Here is a 21,370-nt window from a genome sequence, read left to right on the forward strand (position 1 = left end):
CTTAAAAACTGAATGTAACTGATGATGCTTTTAACACTTCTATGAAATATGTATTTCATTTTAAAACACTGTAATATTAAAGTTTGTATGGTTATAACATAGTTTTAAGTTAATGTTAGATAAGAATTCTCTAAGTGCAATTCAATAGAAAATACTAAAAACCAATTTTGCAAAATTGTTTTTGGCCTTTGCTTACTGAACAGGTCACATTTGTAGCCCCACATACAAGGTTAGTAATACTTTTTCTCCATATTTTCACAGTAAAACGAGGGGCATACATTTTGGAACATGACTTTTAAGAATATGGGTTCTGATTCATCTGCAACTCAGGCAACTGAATTAAAAATAGAGACTCATTTATGTAAAAAAGAACAACAACAAAAAAAGGGAGTTTCTTCTTCAACTTTTTCATAACATATATTTTATTAAATATTTATTTTTAAAATTTTGCATTTTTAGAAGTTAAGACAGAAGCATACATTAAAATAAATACTTATTTACTTATTACCCCATTTCTTTGAAAAAAAGAGATAAAATATTATAAAGTTCACTTAAAGGTGTCTTGTAATATGTCTATGTATAATTATTCAAAAAATTAGAGTATTTCTAGATATGGGAATGATTTAAAACCATTTTTATTTTTGGTTGCAGAAAGCTGACTTATGTATATCCCTCCATTCATCATTGCACAAATCCCTCTTCTTGTATAATAAGGCAGAGGCCTTGCTATATAACTTTTGAGGGCATGAAAGGAACTTTGAATGTTTATCCTATATAATAAAAGCCTAATATGCTAAGTGTCTGATCATCTGGTCAGCCATTCAACCAATCAAAACATAATATGCTAATGATATGCTAAGGCCGCTCAACTGCTTGCTATGACGTGCACTGACCACCAGGGGGCAGACACTCCAAGCTGTAGGTTAGCTTGCAGCTGGGGTCCAGCCTATTGGGACTGAGCGTGATGGACCAGACACGCCCTGGAGCCCTCCCACAGTCTATGGGCGTGTCTGGTCCATCACTCCCATAAATCCTGATCTTGCAAATTTATTCTCAGAAAACTCTATTTTAGAATAAGTCAGTTTTTTTCCATGGATCTTTAAGATGAAATCTCTTTGCAAATGCATCAGGGTAAAACTGACTGCAAATGACAAACCTTAAAATGACAGTTATAGATCTGATTAAAATGCAATTGACAAAGAACTCTGCTTTTCTGTAAGATGTAACATCCCAAAATAACAATTTGAATGTAAAAGTGTGCCATATTTTCCCCCCTCCATGCCCTCCTCCTGCATGCTGCTCCGGCACAGGAAGTGAGTTCTGATGTCAGGGAGGAAGTCCCTACTAGCCAGCAATGAACAAAACCCCTGCAGGATCACAATGACCAAATCCCATGCAGGAGCAGCTTAGCGATGTAGCGGTCCTTGTTGATTCCCCTGGACTTCTTGCCTTTGCCACTCTTGGGGACCTCGGTCCACATCTCCTCCACATTCTCCAGCGCCATGTTGCAGTGCCTGTCAATGGGCTTCACATGGCCCAGGAGCTTTTTGTTGTTGTGACAGTTGATATATATTCTTGACAAAATGCATGAGCTTGGAGAGTTGGCCTGTGTTAAACTCCTCCTCCTCCCACTTCCGCAGCTCTGCCAGGGTCATCTCACTCTTGGGCTTGTGGAGGAGGCTCCTGGTGATGGTGTCTGCGCTCTTAGAACATTCCTGTCTCCTCCACTTTGCTTCTGTCTCTGAAGAAAGCTGTAGATAATCTTTCAATTCACTAATTCTCTCTTTCATGGTGTCCAGTCCAGAGTTTATTTCACTGATAATATTTTCTTATTTCTAAAATTTATAATAGACTCATTTGCATATCCATCTATCCTCTAATTAAATTTTGATTACTTTTGTTTTCAAATTTTCTGTCTTTTTATTATAGATGTTATTCTTATTTTTGTCTTTGAGGATCTTATAATAGAGGCCATTGAAATATTTTTTTAAAGTTCTCTTAATAGCCTTGTCCTAGTTGTGAAATTATCTGTGTCCAGTTCCCTAACAAAAATAGTGTGCTTTCATTCCCCAACACTCTGCAAGATTTCTACTCTGGTCCTTCAATTCACCCAGTATTTCTTTGTCATAAGTCCTTCCTTGATTTCTTCCCTGTCTCAACTCCTACATACATAAAATATGTATTTCTGTTCTACTACTATTTTCCTTTTTTTGTATCCAGCTATACCTCTTCAAAATTGAAAAAATGCACTTGTAAGTGCTATGTATTTGTCATATATTTGTATGTTAGTAATCCATGCAATCTGTTTTCATTCATTTTTAGAAGTATAACAATTAAATGTGATATCACTTCCTTTGTCCTGGCATTTTTATTTTTCCCATTCTTGCTCCAAAGTGGCCACGTAAGAATATGTGAGAAAGTGCTAGTCAGTAATATGCATGCTGTTAACAAACTGAAGTGCCAATTTTCCAGTGACAATCTTCACGCCACTCTACCAGAGGGGTTAAAATGCAAGAAAATATTTGCAGTGATTATTTCAAATTTAAATTCTATAAATATTTTCATAAACATTAATTTTAGCTAATGGCTATCCAAAATGTGCTGCTCTTTCAGGAAAACTCCTTAAGTTAGCTGTTCATGAATAGTATTCTGGATAATACGAGTTTCTACTAGAAACTACATTACCTTCTTGTACTAAATTCAACAAGGCAGGCTAAATTGTAATCAGTTTTCTTTGTGAATGTAGAATCTGAGCAAGGAGTATTAGTTGATTGATATAAATGGATGGCATCATAAAGTTATGGTCACCTGATGCATCCATTTTTACCTGCCAAGGAGGCCACATACTTCTGTCATTGTTTAGGGTACCCTCTTCACTGTAAATTTCTGAAAAATACTGAAAATTTCTTATTTTGTGGGATCCACTTCTCTAAACTTCATATTGGCCATTCTTTTTTTGTTTACATAGGCTTCCTTCCAATAACATATAGTACAATTGACTTAGCAATGCACATACAGTTATACTACCTAGAACCTACACTCTACTCAGCATAGAGTAGAGTTTAGAACTTGATTGTTCCTAAATTTCTGATAATTTATACTTTACTAGAGGCCCGGTGCACAAAAATTTGTGCACTCGGGCGGGGGGCGGGGGGGTCCCTCAGCCCGGCCTGCGCCCATTTGCAGTCCAGGACCCCTTGGGGGATGTCCACCTGTTGACTTAGGCCCACTCCCCGGGGGATCAGGCCTAAGCTTGCAGTCAGACATCCTTCTGGCAGCCAGGGAGCCCTCGGGGGATGTCCGACTAAAGGCTTAGGCCCCCAAGGGATCAGGTCTAAACCGTTAGTTAGACATTTACTTAGTGCTGCCATGAAAGTGAGAGAGGCTCCTGCCACCACCTCTGCGCTGGCCAGCCATGAGCCAGCTTCTGGCTGAGTGGCACTCCCCACATGGAAGTGCACTGACCACCAAGGGACAGCTCCTGCATTAAGCATATGCCCCCTGGTGGCCAGTGTGCATCATAGCAACTGGCCATTCTGCCGTTCAGTCAATTTGCATATTAGCCTTTTATTATTATTATTATATAGGATGTCCCTATTTCCCCCCTTTTGCCCTCTCTACCCAGCTCATGCCCCCCACTTCTCTCTGGCCATCACCATACTGTTGTCTGTGTCCATGGGTTGTGCATATATTTTCTTTGGCTAATCCCTTCTTTAAATTCACTTCTTTAAATTTTTATTTTCAGATAAGTGCTTGTAACTGCACTATTATATATTTTCTATTATATCATTTAGAATTAAGATATTTTTTAATTGAACCCTTCCTTGTAAATTTTAGCACAATTTAATAAATTATGCTAGAAGCAATTAGGAGATTTTTCATGTAATGCAGATACATTTCAATTAATATTTTATTAATTTTTAATGTTTTAATATTTTAATTTGAAATAATCTCATACATGTAAAAAGAACTATAAAATACTACAGCATATTATATGTACCCTTCACCCAATTTCTTAGGTGTTAATAATTTAAACATAACCATTATACAACTAACAAAATTTGGAATATATTTTCTTATAATCTCTTTAATGTTACTTAATCCATTTACTTTGTTTTTGTTAATCTTCACCAAAGGATATTTTTCCATTGAATTTTAGAGAGAGTGAAGGGGAAGGGAGAGACACATTGATTGGTTGCCTCCTGCACATGCTCTGATAGGGACTGGGGATCAAGCCAGCAACTGAGGTACATGCCCTTGACTGGAATCAAACCTGGGACCCTTCACTCCACAGGCTAATGCTCTATCCACTGAGCAAAAAAAGGCTGCAGCTTAATTCATTTACTTTTAATTTATATGTGTCTTTATATTTAAAGTGGGTTTTGTTTTTGATTCACCCTCATAATCTGTCTTTTAATTGGTGCATTTATGCCACTGACTTTCAGAGTGCTTACTGATAGAGTTACTGCCATATCAGGCGGCTTCTGGGGCTTCCAGGATCCACCAGTGGCCCTGGACCGATCTGGTCCCAGGCGGTAGGCAGGCAGCTTCTGACATCACCCACGGGGGCCTGGATGGCAGCTCGCACTGGCGGCTCACGCTGTCCCGCCCTGCCTGCAGTATGCAAATTAGCCGCCATCTTTGTTGGCGGTTAATTTGCATATCTCGCTGATTAGCCAATGGGAGGCGTAGCAAAGGTATGGTCGATTACCATATTTGGCTATTATTAGATAGGATTACTTAGAGTGGGTGAATTTCCAATTGTTAATTTTTATCTGGTTTAATTTTCTGAGTTGTGAGGGTACTTTGCTGTTTCACTCAAGTATTCTACTCTTTGAATATTCAAAAAATATTTTTATTAAGCAAATTCCTGTTATAGTAATTTTATTTTAAATACTATAACATGTTAATATTTTACAATCTACCATGTAGAATTAATATTCTAGAGTAATACATTTATTAGTATATTTTTATTGATTTCAGAGAGGAAGAAGGAGAAAGAGATAGAAACATCAATGATAAGAGAGAATCATTGGTTGGCTGCCTCCTGCACACCCGACACTAGAGAATGATCCCACAACCAGGGCATATGGCCTGACCTGGAATTGAACCATGACCTTCTGGTTCATAGGACTATGCTCAACCACTGAGGTGCACCAGCTGGGCAAGAGTAATACATTTTAATGTTATACTAGAAGTGGAGAAAATGTTATTATCCCAATACATAGTATTTTGATATTATCCTAAATAAACACAGTTGAAATTTTCATAATTTATACTAATATATGGACATATTTTAAAGTGCATTTGTTAAGTACTTGTGTCTACAACTTTTCTGTATCTTTAAACACATTTCTTACCACAAGCTGAACTCTTCCACCATTAAGTACATTTGGATCTAACTCAGGCAAGAAATGATTGCTGCAGTGACAAAAAACAGAAATATTATTATTACATAAATATAGAGAAAGAATATGAAAGAAATGCCCAATGAAAGGTTTGGGACTAATCAGTAATTAAAAAAATGGTAACAATAGTTTTCTTAAATAGGGGTTACATGCAAAGGTATATACAAATTTACGTTTTTCCGTAGTCATTAATAAAATTAAATTTGACATAAAATTTCTAAGTAACACTTTAATGCTACCTTTCTTTGCTAAACATAAACACAGAAAATAAAAATATGAAAGAAACAAGAATGATAGCTAAAAAAATTATAAAAAATATAAATACTTATTTACCTACATATCTTTCTTGTTTTATGATTAAGGCAAAGCTTCCTATTTTTAAAATATTTTTGTGGTTTCATACATTATTCTACTCCTCATAATTAACTTCTGTTTAAAAGTAGAGCATTTGGCTTTTCAAGAACTTCCATTCTTGCCCTGGTCAGTGTTAGAGTGTTGGCCTGTGCACCAGAAGGTCTCGGGTTCGATTCCTGATCGAGGGCACATTTCCAGTTGCTGGTTCACTCCCCCACCCCTACCCCAGTAGGGGAGCCTGTGAGAGGCAACCAGTTGATGTGACTCTCTCACATTGATGTTTCTAGGCCCCCCTCTCTTTATCCCCTTCCCTTCATCTGTCTCTGGAAAAAAACAACCCACTTCCATTCTTGAAAATAGTATTTCTTAAAATGTTACTGCCTATACCTTTACATATTATATTTCAAAAGAGAATATCCATAAATAATTACCTGTTGTATAATATACTTAAATATAACTTGTTTAGGAGTAAGGGATATTGTTAAATGTGTGAGCTTATCTAAACTCTATCCCGAATAAGTTTTTAAAATTTTCACATTATCTCCGCTAATGCTTTAAAATCTCTGAAAGACCTCTTATATCTGGTTAATATAGATGGCAAGTCATGGGGTTATGCTACATTTGCTTATAGTTCTAAGGATTTCATCTTATGAATTACACTAATTGTAGGATTTTGTTTGTTAGTGTGTTACTCATTTAAATAGTTAGTACCCAAAATGCCTGCAAATGTTTCTAAAGTGTCATCTACATTTACATTTCATATTGGTTTATACATTTAATAAATGCTTAAAATAACATATATTTTACTTTTCTGTGCATATAAGTGGCTACAATGAAAATCTTGAAAATTTATGTCAAAATGTTATCTCCAGGCTTTTATTTCCTTAAAACTTTGATTCAGTGGCTATGTGTATATATATGTTTTATATTGTTATTGGCTGGATTTTGTTCCTATAAAATTCATATATTGAAGTCCTAACCCTCAATACCTCAGAATTTTACTGTATTCGGTTGTAGGGTGAGGGGATGAAGGTAAAATGAAGTCACATGGTTGGGCCCAAATCCAGTGTGACTGGTGTCTTTACAAGAAGAGATTAGAATATAGACAGCACAGATGAGGGATGATCATGTGAGGACACAATGAGAAGGGAGCCATCTGCAAGCCAAGGAGAGAAACCTCCAAAGAAATCAAACTTGCTGACTCCTTGACCTGGGGTTTGTAATTTCCTAAACTGTGAGTAAACAAATCCCTGCTGTTTAACCTACCCAATCTGTGGTATTTTGTTATGGCAGCCCTCACGAAATTATATATATATATATATATTGACCCTGTTTATTGCTAAATAAAACATTTAATATCTTCAACCTTGTGAGCTCACCTCTATTCTGTGAGATAGATAAAACATTATAATCTCACTATAAAGGAGAGGAAGCTGAGCCTTGGGACATCATTGAAAATTAGTTATATGACTGGTAAAGTGTCAGCATCAAAGTAGAATTATAATTTTAACTGCCAAACATAAATGATAACAAAAATAACACAAAATAAAATACAATTTGAACTACATATAACATTTATCAACAGTTAATATATACTATGCATTTACTTTAAAAAGCAGAATCATTTGTGCAGTTCATCTGTTGTTATTAAGCATTTACAGAAAGAGTTTCTTAAACATTTTAGAATGAAAAATATAAAGAGTGATTAAGTCTATTTTATATAAGAGGCCATTTTATAACCTGGCTTCATGGTATATTGGCCTTTGGCTATAAGTCATGTTTGTTTTAGCACAGTTAACCTAGGTTTAACTTTTCAAGATGTGTTTACAATACAAAAATCTAATTTAAGGGAAATGACCTTACCATTTCAAATCTCTGGAACTAGTTGTTTCATGAACTCCAACCTGTGTGTGAAGCCACTGATATGTATATTCCTGACTCCTTTCTAATTTTTCACGTGCCTTGGTATCCTCGCAGATAAATTCTTCTTCCTTAACTGAGAAAGGAATATGGACATTTTATTTGTTATTTAAAGGGATCAAATTTTGTCGAAACAGTTCAGTTAGGGTAAAAACTTTATCATAAGAAAGGGGGGAAATAACATAATGCATGGGATCTAAATCATCTGTAAGAAAAAAGTCAGTCACAAAGTAACTTTTCCTGCTTGAGTTTCAAACCCACGTACTTTGAAAAATAAAGAAAATGCCTTAATGCAACCAATATTTTTTAAGAGTTGTTTTGTTATTCTTATAATTAGAAATTTCAAATAATTATTTTTGGTTGACAGTAGAATCTATCTATATATATAAAAGCCTAATATGCAAACTGTCCCCTCTGGAGTTCAACCAACCAGGAGTTCTTTCGCTCGCTATGACGTGCACTGACCACCAGGGGATGGCGCGGAACGAAGGAAGGCCCCGGCTGGCAGCCAGCAGCTGTTAGGGACCCTACCTGTACTAGGACTCTAGTTCTAATATAAAAAAATCTATCTATGCACTATGATGTCCTTTTAGGCTTATTTTATTGTATTTTTATTTTTATTTTTTTTAAATATATTTTATTGATTTTTTACAGAGAAGAAAGGAGAGGGATAGAGAGTTAGAAACATCGATGAGAGAGATCGATCAGCTGCCTCCTGCACACCCCCCACTAGGGATGTGCCTGCAACCAGGGTACATGCCCTTGACCGGAATCGAACCTAGGACCCTTGAGTCCGCAGGCCGATTCTCTATCCACTGAGCCAAACTGGTTCGGCCTTTTAGGCTTATTTTAAAGACCAATTGTTCTCATACTAGTTTTATGCATATGCAGAATTTATAAATATAATGAAGATATTTAAAGCAGAATTTTAATTTTATTTAAAACTAAGCTTGGTTTGTGTAAGGTAACATAATATTTTAAGTTGGGAATACAATTTCTATCAGGATTATATAGCTTATGCCATAACTAGAGGCCCGGTGCACTCAGGTGGGGTCCCTCAGCACGGCCTGTGCCCTCTCACAGTCTAGGAGCCCTCAGGGGATGTCTGACGGATGGCTTAGGCCTGCTCCCCACAGGAAGTGGGCCGAAGCTGTCCATTGGACATCCTTAGCACTGCCGCAGAGGTAGGAGAGGCTCCCACCACCACCACTGCGCTTGCCAGCCATGAGTCCAGCTTCTGGCTGAGTGGCACTCCCCCTGCATTGAGCGTCTGCCCCCTGGTGGTCAGTGCACGTTATAGTGACCAGTCATTCCACCACTCAGTCAATTTGCATATTAGCCTTTTATTATATAGGATACTTATTTCAAAAAGAGGGGTGGGGAACATAACAATAAAAGTGTTTATGGAAAATATGAAGATGATAAATTATACTAGGTATGAATACCAAGGTAACAAGCATAAAAAATAAAATAGTTAAAAAAAGAAGACTCCAACCCTTACATTAAAATGTAAATTTTAATATATATATGTATATATAGTTGTATTTTTTTAATTATAGACATTGCTGCTACATTAATGCTATGCATTTCAGAGTTACACTGAAGATCTGTTGTTTTAGAGCTTTTATCCAAGAATATGATTTTGGGGGCTGGTTTCTTTTTCAGGTGCCATAACAGTTTTGGGGGCTTAATAGTTTTAGACAACTGATTGACAGTAAGCCAGAGAAATATACCTCTTGAAAACTAACTCATGGTAATCAAACTCACAAGAATGCTATAATTAAAAATCTGTTATTTAAACTGTCAATTTATTAATTTGAACTATTCTTTTGCCATAGATCATCAGCTAAAAATCAGAATGTTCATTTCTCAAACCTCTTAGTACTCATGGATCTTACGTTTCCAAAATGGCCACACCCTTGCATCCTGAGCTGAAACTAACCCACCCATATTTGATATGTTGGAGGCATATATACTTTATATACAAGGGCTAACCACTAAATCCATGACCTGTCACCTTTTTGGCAAATGGCCTTATAGGTAGATGTACAGAAACTATAAAAGAGACTCAAACAGAGGAAAGACTTGGTGTTACCACACCCAGTGAGCACAGCATTAAGTCTCTTCTCCAGCAGAGTCCCAGCCTTTCCTATGCTTTTCTTGGTTGACCAGGTCAGATTTTGGAACCATGAGTGCAGTGACAGAGAATAGTGGGGACTTGGTGACTCTGTTAATGAAACGAGTCCACAGCTGTAACCTTATTCTTATTATTCAGAGAATCCTTTTGTAGCAAGTGTACTTTTAGTTAAAAATAAGAATTATCTATGGCTTCCTGATTTTAAAAACAGTGACACATACTGATAGTCACTTTTTTAAGTAGTCATTTTGGAAAGTGTTCCTCAAATGTGCAATAACACTCTATACCTATTAAGCGGTTTTTACATCAGAACTCAACCAAGATTCTAGACAACTATTCCCAAGTAAAGATGAGACATTTCACTGTAAGGGTCCCATTCAAATGAACCATTTTAACCCTAAGTAATAGATTGGTAGATTGGCACAGCTCAGTGTTAGAAACAGAACAAACACAGTGATGAAGTTGGCTGAATTAACTCAAAGAAACTGCAATTCAGAAGCTGCAGGAAGTGATTTGGCTAACCCATTTCAGGACCATGTCTGCCACTGAGAAGAAAAAACTAAGGTTTACTCATCGAAACTTGCAGAAGAAGTCCTGTTTTTTTGCAACTGGTGTACGAAAAATAGTAGTGACCTGGGTTACTTAACAAAGTTCTAATTTAGCCAGGCTGCCCAATAAGTATTTCCTTTCAGTTTACAGAAGCATCATTTTGCCTGAAGAAAGTGAGACCCTTATCTACTGTGCTATCCTACTTCTCTGGGACTTGCTTCACTAACCTCTTATGTCATCAGCCTAAGAAAAATGTCTTCCTTTGATTCCTGCTCTCCCCTAATTACTACTGTCTATATAGGCCCCTTTGTTTCAAAACACAATTTTGATTGCTTTTATTTAAACAAATTGTTAAACTTTTAAATTATAAAAATAATGTAGTCTCGCTATTGACACTTTAAGAAATAAATAAAAGAATTAAAAATAAAAGAAAATCCACAAAAACCCCACTCTCCAAAAACAACCACTGGATAATATTTTTAAGGCATTTCCTTGTAGTTTTCTCATAAAATTGCTGTGTTTGTTTTTTGTATATATAGAGCCTACCTTTCAGTTAGTACTGTAACAAATGTATTCCATGAAATGTAAATCTCACTCTGAACATACTATTAGTGGTTTTATACTATGATGTACAAATTTGTTACAGAAGTTTGTAATTACCCTATTTAATTAATTTATTTGATCAGGTGGAATTAATGACTTGTCTAAAACTATCAATATTTTGAAGAACTCAAAATAATCTACATTATTAAATAGTTTTAAAAGCTTTAATCAATTTACCACATAACTATATGAGGTTTCTCAATTCACTGAGCCCCTGGTCAACATTATAATATTACATATTTAAAGTTGTTGATATTTTGACAAAAATATCATATGATATTATCAAGTTTACATGTCTTTGTGGCTAGTGAATTTTGCATATTTAATATGATTATTTATTAAGTATAGGTCATATAGTATAAAATATCTTTCTGTTCTCCCCAATAATCTACTGAATCTTAGTACTGAATTTATGTTTTTGTTTTCAATTGACTACTTGTGATCCTTTATCTGTTATCACTGGTGCAAATATTTACTTCTGCCCATTATTTGATTTTAGTTTTCATTCTACTTTCAAAAGAAGATATTTTTCTTCTTTAGGAAAACACATTTCTTTATTTGTTAAATATCTTCTAAACTACAAGTCATTTCCTCCTTATAATTTATAAGTTTGTGCCTCTCAATTCAGTAAACTTCTAAAATGAGATATAAAATTTCAGGGACAAATTCTATAATCTTCTAATACCTTGTGTTTCACACTAAAAGGTATTGGTTAACTTTTTTTGTAAGAGAAGTCCACTCTCTGTCTCTATTTCTTTAATTTCTGTTCCCTCCTTGATTTATTGCAATCTGGTTTTATGAAATTGAAATTGTCCTTACTGAGAAGGTTTTAAATTGTTTTCTCTGACAAGCACATATATTCTTTACCTTCATTGACCTCTTTGCTAAATTCAACTATGCAGGCCATTTACTTTGTCTTAAAACTCACTTCTCAGAAGGACTTTGCAACAGCCAAACTTCGAGTGCTCCTCTAAGGCTCCTTCAAAGATTCCTAGATGATGGTGCTCCCATTCTACACATACCTAAGAGACCACATCCTCTCTGTGCCTGGCACTGTGCTGGCTTCTGAGGAAGGTCAGCTAGGGAGACATTGTATATTATCTCATGAGGCTGGCAGCCTAGAAGACTAAGTATCACCAACCTGTATCTTATTTATATTTTCATATCGAGCTGAATTTCAGAATCACAACTTAGTTTTATCATTATCATCCCACTAAGTCTGTTTTCCTCCTGAATTCCCAAGGCATCCAGACCAGATATTCTGCAGTCAACTCTGGCTGCTCATTTCTTAAGTACCAACATCTAATCAGAAACTTGCTCTAATTCATCTGCTGTGTATCACACTCACACCTGGCTCCTCCTTTCCATCTTTACTGGCCCCATTTTATTTAGGTGTACTTTTTTTTTTTTTTTTAAACAGGAATGAGTGTGTAATGACATAATATCTGTCACAATAAGAAAGACACCCCTCCTCCTAAGGCCAATACTCTCAACAATGCTCTGAATCCCAAATCTACACTAATAAAAGAGAAACATGCATATTGGTGTCACTCCGCTACCCTTCTGATTGGCTAATCAGGGCGATATGCAAATTAACTGCCAGCCAAGATGGCGGCTGGCAGCCAGGCAGCTTGAAGCGAACAGGAGGCTTGCTTGCTTCAGTGACAGAGGAAGCCAACATTCCCTGCCTGCCACTGCCGGCCTCTGAGCTTGCAGTTTGAAACATTGTTACAAATATAGAATCTAAACAAAACCCCAGAAACCTGCTTTCATTCAGCCAGGATCTCAGAGCTGGAGTTGAAACAGTGTTTCGATTATAGAACCCAAACAAACCAGATACCTGCTTTAAGCAGCCAAGGCCTAAGAGCTGGAGTCAAGGCTCAGAGCTAAAGCTGGCCCAGAATAAAAAAGAAAAAAAGAAAAAAAGGAGCAGTTGGGAGCTTCAGTCACCCGCCAGCCTGAAAACAGCCCTCAGCCCCTCACCCAGACTGGCCAGGCACCCCAGTGGGGACCCCCACCCTGAAGGGGGTGTGACCAGCTGCAAACAGCCATCATCCCCTCATCCAGGCTGGCCAGGCACCCCAGTGGGGACCCCCACCCTGATCAGGACACCCTTCAGGGCAAACCAGCCGACCCCCACCCGTGCACCAGGCCTCTATCCTATATAGTAAAAGGTTAATATGTCTCCCGGCACCGGGATCAGCATGACAGGGGGCAGCACCCAAACCCCCTGATCAACCTGCGGCTCTGTGTGTGACAGGGGGTGGGGCCACAACCTCCCTATCCGCTCTGCTCTGTGTGTGACAGGGTGCAGCGCCCCAACCTCCCCCCCATGGGCCCTGCTCTGTGCCTGATAGGGGGGAGCTCCCCAACCCCCTGATCGCCCTGCGGTTCTGTGTGTGACAGGGTGCGGCACCCCAACCCCACCCCCCCCCACGGGCCCTGCTCTGTGTGTGACAGGGTAGAGCCATAAACTCCTCATTGGCCCTGCCCTGAGTGTGACAGTGGCGGTGCCCCAACCCCCTGATCCGCCCTGCTCTGTGTGTGACAGGGGGCGGTGCCCCAACTCCCCTATCAGCCCTACTCTCTGTGTGACAGAGGGGAGCTCCCCAACCCTCTGATCGGCCCTGCTCTGTGCATGACAGGGGGGAGCTCCCCAACCCCCTGATGGGCCCTGCTATGTGCGTGACAGGGGGTGGCACCCAACCTCCCCATCGACCCTGCCTTGAGTGTGACGGGGGCGGCACCCCAACTCCCCAATCAGCCCTGCTCTGAGCCCGACCAGGGGCTGCACCTAGGGATTGGGCCTGCCCTCTGCCAACCGGGAGCAGGCCTAAGCCAGCAGGTCATTATCTCCAGAGGGGTCCCAGACTGCAAAGGGCACAGGCTGGGCTGAGGCACAAATTTTTGTGCACCGGGCCTCTAGTATTCATATAATTTAGGATTCATTGCTATAATTTAGGATTCATGGTATTTTCTTTCTTTTGCCTCTCAGAAATGGCTTTATATCTTCCCCTCCTCTCTCATCTTCCCTAATCAGATGGACTTTTTGAAATAGTAGCTACAGTCCAGTCTCTGATGACTCATTGCCATTCATGCTCCAGTCCACTGCAATATGGACTCTCCCCACACCATTCCACTGGAGCTGTTCACACTGAGATCACTAATACTGCTAAGTCTTTGGGACTGTTTGAAGTTCTAACTTGCTGCCTCCTCTATAATATTATATACTGTTGTCCACTCCTTCATTCTTAAAGGCTTATTTCCTTTGGATTTTGTTTCAGACACTCTCCATGTTTTCTTCTGACTTCTGTCTTAATCTCAGTCTCCTTCAAGGATTCCTCTTTCATTGCCATTCCTTCCAATTTCAGGATTCTTCTTTGGGGTCCTATCCTGGCTCCATCTTATTCTATTTCCTGTATGAGGACATTCATTTAATTTCTTCAATCGCTCTCCCTATTGCCTTCTGAAATGTATTTATCCATAACCTCTCTATTTAGTAGATATGCCCAGATAATGTCAAGTGAGTATGTAAAAAGACTGAAGTCATACATTAAACCACCTTTTCCAAGTTGCTACCACACTACCACCATTGTCAATGTACAACTCAGAAGCCAGAATGTTGCACTGAAACAGCTTTCTACCTCCCAACTGCATATTTTACCTCCTAAATTCTTTTCACTCTGTCAAATCTCTTGCATTCCCATTGCCACTACTTTAATTCAAGCCACCATCATCTCCTCTGAATTACTGTAACAGCCTCTCTCTGGTCTATTTGCTTTGGTCTTGCTCCTACATATATTATCTCCATACACCAAATAGTCTTGCTAAAGCACAAATCTAATATGCTACTTCATAGATTAAACTCCTGTTTCTCCACTGCTTTTGGATAATGTGAAAAATTTTTTGCATAGCACACAAGCCTTGCATATACTTTTAAGAAATTCATGTGTTAGGTTCCTGCCTCAATTACCCAGATATAATTGTTCAAAATGATCTCTTTCGCCTATAAACTTTGTTCTTTGTATTATCCACTTTACCAACCATGTTCTTGCTTCAGGTCTTCAGATCTCAGCTTTAGAAATTATGTTCTTTGGGGTAAGCCCCTGAGCTTCCAACATTGCATTCCTTATTCAGTTTAGGTAAGAGATGTCCTCCAAAGGATCCTATAGATCCCATAATAACATCTATGACAAAATATTCTACTTTCTTGTTCAATGTGTCTGTTTTGGCTACTAGAATATAAGCTATTTAAATGGGACATAGTAGTATGGTGCTCAATAAATATTGGTGAAGTAAAGGAATCATTGCCACAGTTGATTAATGTCCTCTCAGAGCCCTGAGAAAGGTAGAGCTGGAATTTAGAATTTTAGGGTGGATACAAACCTGTGCATTGTGAAGGATACCCCATTATCTAAACACTAGAGGCCTGGTGCATGAAATTTGTGCACTTGGCAGGGGGGGGGGGGGGTGTCCTCAGCCCAGCCTGAGCCTTCTTGTAGGGAGCGGGCCTAAGCCAGCAGTCAGACGTCCTTAGCGCTGCTGCGGAGGCGGGAGAGGCTCCCGCCACTGCCACTGTGCTTGCCAGCAATGAGCCCAGCTTCTGGCTGAGCAGTGCTCCCGCTGTGGGAGTGCACTGACCACAAGGGGGAAGCTCCTGCGTTGAGCAGGATCAGGCCAAAACTGGCTCTCCAACATCCCCCAAGGGGTCCCAGATTGCAAGAAGGTGCAGGCCAGGCTGACGGAACCCACTGGTGCACGATTGGGGCCAGGGAGGGACGCGGGAGGTTGGCCAGCCAGGGAGGGACCACGGGAGGGCTCCAGGGCATGTCCAGCCTGTCTCACTCAGTCCCGATCAGCTGGACCCCAGCAGCAAGCTAACCTACAGGTTGGAGCATCTGTCCCCTGCTGGTCAGTGCACATCATAGTGAGCGGTTGAGTGGCCTTAGCATATCATTAGCATATTATGCTTTGATTGGTTGAATGGATGACCAGAAGACTGGACACTTAGTATATTAGGCTTTTATTGTATAGGACTAGAGGCCCGTTGCACGAAGATTCGTGCAATAGGCCTTCTGTCCCCTGGCTGCCAGCACCAGTTTTCCTCTGGCACCCAGGACCCAGACCTTCACTCTGGCCACCGCCTTCCATCTTTGCTCTGGACACAGTCTTCACTGCGACTGGAGCCTTCAGTCTTTGCTCCTCACTCCAGCCGGAGTCTTCAGTCTCTGGCCAGAGCTGCTCCTGTAGCTCCTTCCGCCCCCCACCCTCCCCCTCATAGCTTGATCATTGCTTCACCTGCAGACCTCACCGATGGGCTCCTGGGTCCCAGGGGGCCACCTTGCCTGCGGCCTGGCTTTCTGATCAGGATCACGGGCCACAGGCAAGGCGGCTCCTGGGTCCCAGGTGGCTGCCTTGCCTATGGCCTGGCTTTCTGCGGCTCCTGGGGTCACACACAGGGGCCTGGATGGCGGCTCCTGGTGTCCCGCCCTGCCTGCAGTATGCAAATTAGCTGCCATCTTTGTTGGCGGTTAATTTGCATATCATGCTGATCAGCCAGTGGCGATGGTAGTGAAGGTACGGTTAATTACCATGTTTGTCTATTATTAGATAGGATGATTAGCTTAATTATTTTAATAGAAACTTCACCTCAATAAGTCAAATTAGATTGGAGTAAAAATTAACAACTAAGGTGGCATCACCTGCATGGAGAGGAGATAGGGGTATTAGGGAAGTTTCTGTGCCGAGTCTTCTACTGGAAAAACTCCAACAACTTCTCCCCTGGGAAAGGAAGACAACTGTGTCCCAGCTTTCCCAGCTTAGACCACCTCACCCCATAGGGGGTGTGGCAGTGGAGACCTGCCACCTACCCTCTACCCCACCCGAGTTACATATGCCCCACAAACCTGAGGCTGCCAGGGAGTTACATGCTGAAAATCTAACCCTACAACTTAAAGAATTAGAAAGAGATCAACAAGAAAAGCCCAGAGTGAGCAGAAGGAAGGAGATAATAAAGATAAGAGTGGAAATAAACGACATAGAGACCACAAAAACAATACAAAAGATCAATAAAACCAAGAGCTGGTTCTTTGAAAGGATAAACAAGATTGATGAACCTCTAGCCAGGCTCACCAAGAAACAAAGATAGAGGACCCAAATAAAAAAAATCAGAAATGAAAGAGGTGAAGTAACAACAGACCTCACTTCCTTTCTTAATGCCTGTTTAGAAAGTCATTTCAATTTTTAAATGATGGACGATTTAAAATGCTATCTTCCCTAGTCATAGCAAAACTTAGGAGAGCATTGTTAAGTAAAACTGGTTATTCAGGCTAAATGGAAATAAATATGTGTAGCCTGTTTCTGTTATCTACTGAGTGTTGTTATTGAATAAATGATATAATGATGTTTCAAAAATCTGACAATTAAAGGTATTAAATTAAAAAAAAAATAACACAGAAAAACTTCTCTGTCATATAAGGCTTCTTTATAAAATGTTCATAATGTATGCAACCCTAGAAAAAGTTGTTCAGCTTTAAAGAAGTTCACCAAAAGAAATAAATTCTTTTTTTAATGGAAATATTCCTTTCTTTATGAAAAGCAAAATAAGGATTCATTAAACCCATATGCTTCAAATAAACCAGTTTTCTAAATTTTCAAATATAGCATAATATATACAGAGGGAGATTAAGATTCAATTGTCATTTGAGGCACACAAAAAGGGCTAATTATTTATATTTTTATACTTATGGCAATTTTCCCATGACTATTTTCTTTTCCTTTAATGGCTTTCCTCGGTAATATAATAATAAAATACTCTTAGTTTCATGGATAGAGATGAGTTCATTTCTTTACCAAAAGCTTTTGGAGGACATGGTTGCATGCTGAGCAAAATGCTTCATGTGATAGAAATATTTTTGGTAACTTTGATAAATGGCTGATTCTATGTATTTTATGCTGGAAATACTAAAAATGTGATTTACATTATAAAGTATAAGTGGTCCGTATGTGTTTATTAAAAGAAGTTATTGCATCATACCTCACAAATAAAGCACAAATAAAATTGGAGTTTGGCATAAATGTTACACTAATAGAATTTTAAATTCATTAACATTTGTATAAATACTTGTTGATAGGCTGTTTATGGCTTCTTCCTTAACCAATCCAACGTGTTGTTGGAATGTTGACAGCACTGGCATGTAACCAATAATTCTCTAAGAGCCATTTGTGTGTGACAAGCAACATCCCTATTCTTTTAAAATATATTAAATATATATGTAATTGATCACTAAGGAAAAAATGACTTCATGAATAAAGAAAAGGATTGTTTGTACAAAAGTTTAAAAACAGAAATTTTGGGAATAGAGCCAAAGCTATATGTAAGGGTGAAAGGCTAACTGCAGCACTAATCACTCCTTTACATATTTCATTGTATTTTATGGCAGGAAGAGTAAAAAAAAAAAGTACTAGAATGAAAAATACTTGCTAGTCCCTGACATTTGAATTCATTTTCAAAATTCATCTGTTTGGGGGTTGGGTAGTACATAGAGTGTATGAATGTTTTTTTATGAAAGCAAAGAAAAATAAAAATGAGTTACTAAATTATATCTTTTAAAATATATGGATTCTGCAGACAGTAGACAGAACATTGAATATTATAGAGTTACTATATTTAAGTGAATCTCTATGGAATAACAAATATTCTTTTACAAAGTGGACGTTAGTGTACTTATCAACCAATTACAGTAAGTGTCTGTATTCAACTTATGTACAATTCTGAAAGCAAAAGGTTTGCCATTGGTATGGTTCAGTTGACCTGTATCTCCTCATTTATATCTTTCTAGCAGAGTACCATATAACACATAAAGGTGGCTCTTTGGTTTCTACTGTGAGAGCTCAAGAATCACAACTTGGTAAAGTCATAGAGATATTAACTTATAATATGTCTCCATGTTTGTTGTTATCTAGGGCTAGAACGAGGGTAAGTTAGGTGGGACAAATGAAATACCTTAGGCACAAAATTTAAGGTGGTGACAAAAAAAACCTCAATCATCAAATGAATATTATTTTAATGTAATATTTTAAAATAAAAATTTTAAACATCTATGATTAAAAAATATCAAAGTTTTAAATGATGGGATCAGACAATGATGTGCCAAGACCTACTGAACCTGAAGTAAAAGGGAGAATCAGTAATACTGATTCTTCTCTGCCACGGCATTGGCAGATTTACCCATTTTTAAGAAATACTAAGTGTAAATAGGGCATTGTTTTTAGAACTACCATTGCCTAAAATTGCTTTCTACGGCTTCCTGTGAATCGGGCACAACACTTAATTTTCCATTAAAAAGAGGCGCTGGAATCATGACATATGAAAAATTAATTACAGAATAAATTAACTTGGTCCTTAGAGAAAAGACTTCACTTTAGTCATCTTTCTATCTGCCTAGCAACAGACTTGAACAAAGTAAGTTGGCTTTTTCACTTATTAGCTGTGTAATGTTGGGTAAATTATTTACTTTCTCTGTCTCAGTTTTCTCCTCTTAAAATGTATATAATAATACATAATAATAATTGCCTAATATATATGAATTATTTAACAACTGTAGCCATTTTATTATTTTTTTAAAAAGTGAATTGAACTCTCCTATGCATAGGCTTGTGCTATCTAAATTGCCACACACTAAGACTCCCCGACCCTGGAGGTGAGACTATCGGCAGAAGTCTCTAAATCCAGACCCAGAACAAGGTTCCGGGGAGTCACTGGCAGGAGGGGAAGATTCCAGGATTAACCACAAAACTACACAGAACACTATTCTGGGGTTGAGTCTAGGAAGGCCTCTTTATCAGAATTCTAAATCTGTAACAGGTATTTTTAAATGTATTTTATTTCATACTATATAAGGATTTTACTGTGCCTTTAAGAAAGAAAAAATAAGAGATAAGAAGGGTATACAGTCCTAATTGATTTGAAGTTATTTCAAATAATTTTGAGCAATTGCTCAGGACTAACCATGACAGAGGTTCCATTGACATGATTCTCTCTCGTTTCACTTTCTCAATTTAATTAGTCTCAGAAAATATTCCTCTATCCAATTCAAACTCCCTCAGGGAGTGTTAATATAGTAGGTCATCCAAACTAGGGCCCACCTGATAGAATAATGCCTGATGATGTAAGTAGGTTGACTTTTAAAATAATACAATCTTAGAAATTCTACTGCCTACTGTTTTTGGTTTGGGATTTTTTTGTTTTTTGGTATAGTGTTAAGACTTTAGGTCCCTGACCTATCAAATAGTTTTTATTCTTTGGTAAAAAAAAATCCATAATTCTATTCATTTGTGTACTAGTATTATTACTTGAAAGCCAAGTAGAGACTGTTAATTTCCTTACTAGTTTTATTTGAAAATAAGAAAGTGTTATTATATTGATACATTAATATAGAGGCTTGCTGGAACAATTAAACATTTTAAAAATATCATTGTAATAACCTTTTATAGCTATAGCTCATGGCACATGTCTACACATTCATAATGCATTTCTTAATGTCCATTAATGTTTTGCACCTAATAATTTCTATATTTGTCAAACTTTAGAATATATATATGCTTCTGTTATAGACAGGAATAACATCATATGGAGTATTGAATGCATATTAATATTGCTTGCATTATAAAAAGCAATAAATAAAAATAATTTTCCTTCACATTTTGAGTGACAATATATTAGAGACTAATAAACCTGGTACTAAAATTATTGTATTCTTTAGGTAATAATTTGAGAAAATATTCCCATAGCCTCCTGAAGATGTAAGAATTTTCATATTCCATTAGTGCAAAATTTTAAAATTTTATTATATTATCTTTAAAAAGACAGAATTTTGCTTTATGTAGCAGAATTTCATTTGTAAATGAATCAGGATCTCCATTTATGGATTTCACTTTTAATTGAAACGATAGGTAAAAGCATTATGGATCCACTCACACTGTAGTAGAAAGAAGTCAGGATAAGGCATTATAGATTTTCCTATAAACAAAGTTAATTTCTAGCTTTAAAATATTTATATAAATATTGATTTGTAGAAGCTCTTTCATTTGTTTGGAGGAGAAATTGGGAGTGGAATTTTAAGCTTGAAGGGTCCTCAATTGGACAAGTCACCCCATTTATCAGAGACATTGTTTTGTTATCCATAAACATTAGAAAATAAAGCAATATATAGAATGCTTCATGGATTTGCATGTCATCCTTGTGCAGAAGCTATGCTATCTCCATATCCTTCCAATTTTAGCACTGCATCTGTGCTGCAAAAGTGAGCACTGGGAGCTTTTTAATTACTTGTATTTTATTGAGATATATACAATGCATGCAAAATATTGTATATGTTATATGATTATATCAAGATTT

At 37.8% G+C, this 21,370-nt stretch overlaps 1 protein-coding gene and 1 pseudogene across 9 annotated transcripts in view; both read right to left on the reverse strand.

Moving 5' to 3' along the window:
* Positions 1–21,370, reverse strand: part of LRRIQ1 (leucine rich repeats and IQ motif containing 1) — a 243,591-nt gene that overhangs the window by 53,887 nt on the left and 168,334 nt on the right. For 8 of the 9 annotated variants that reach the window (XM_070409621.1, XM_070409624.1, XM_070409622.1 and 5 more), the window contains 2 exons: positions 7,626–7,758; positions 5,361–5,421 (listed from right to left, as the gene is read on the reverse strand). In XM_070409621.1, coding sequence (XP_070265722.1) covers positions 5,361–5,421; positions 7,626–7,758 — 194 coding nt within the window. Of the gene's footprint in view, positions 1–2,409; positions 2,492–5,360; positions 5,422–7,625; positions 7,759–21,370 lie in introns of those variants that run through there. The other variant, XM_070409625.1, reaches the window with a different exon arrangement.
* LOC139007826 (U6 spliceosomal RNA) lies at positions 21,176–21,276 on the reverse strand (annotated as a pseudogene).

Source organism: Myotis yumanensis, unplaced genomic scaffold (genome assembly GCF_028538775.1).
Source record: "Myotis yumanensis isolate MYYU_CA2020_CCGP unplaced genomic scaffold, mMyoYum1.0.hap1 SCAF_3, whole genome shotgun sequence".
Classification (NCBI taxonomy): Eukaryota; Metazoa; Chordata; class Mammalia; order Chiroptera; family Vespertilionidae; genus Myotis; species Myotis yumanensis.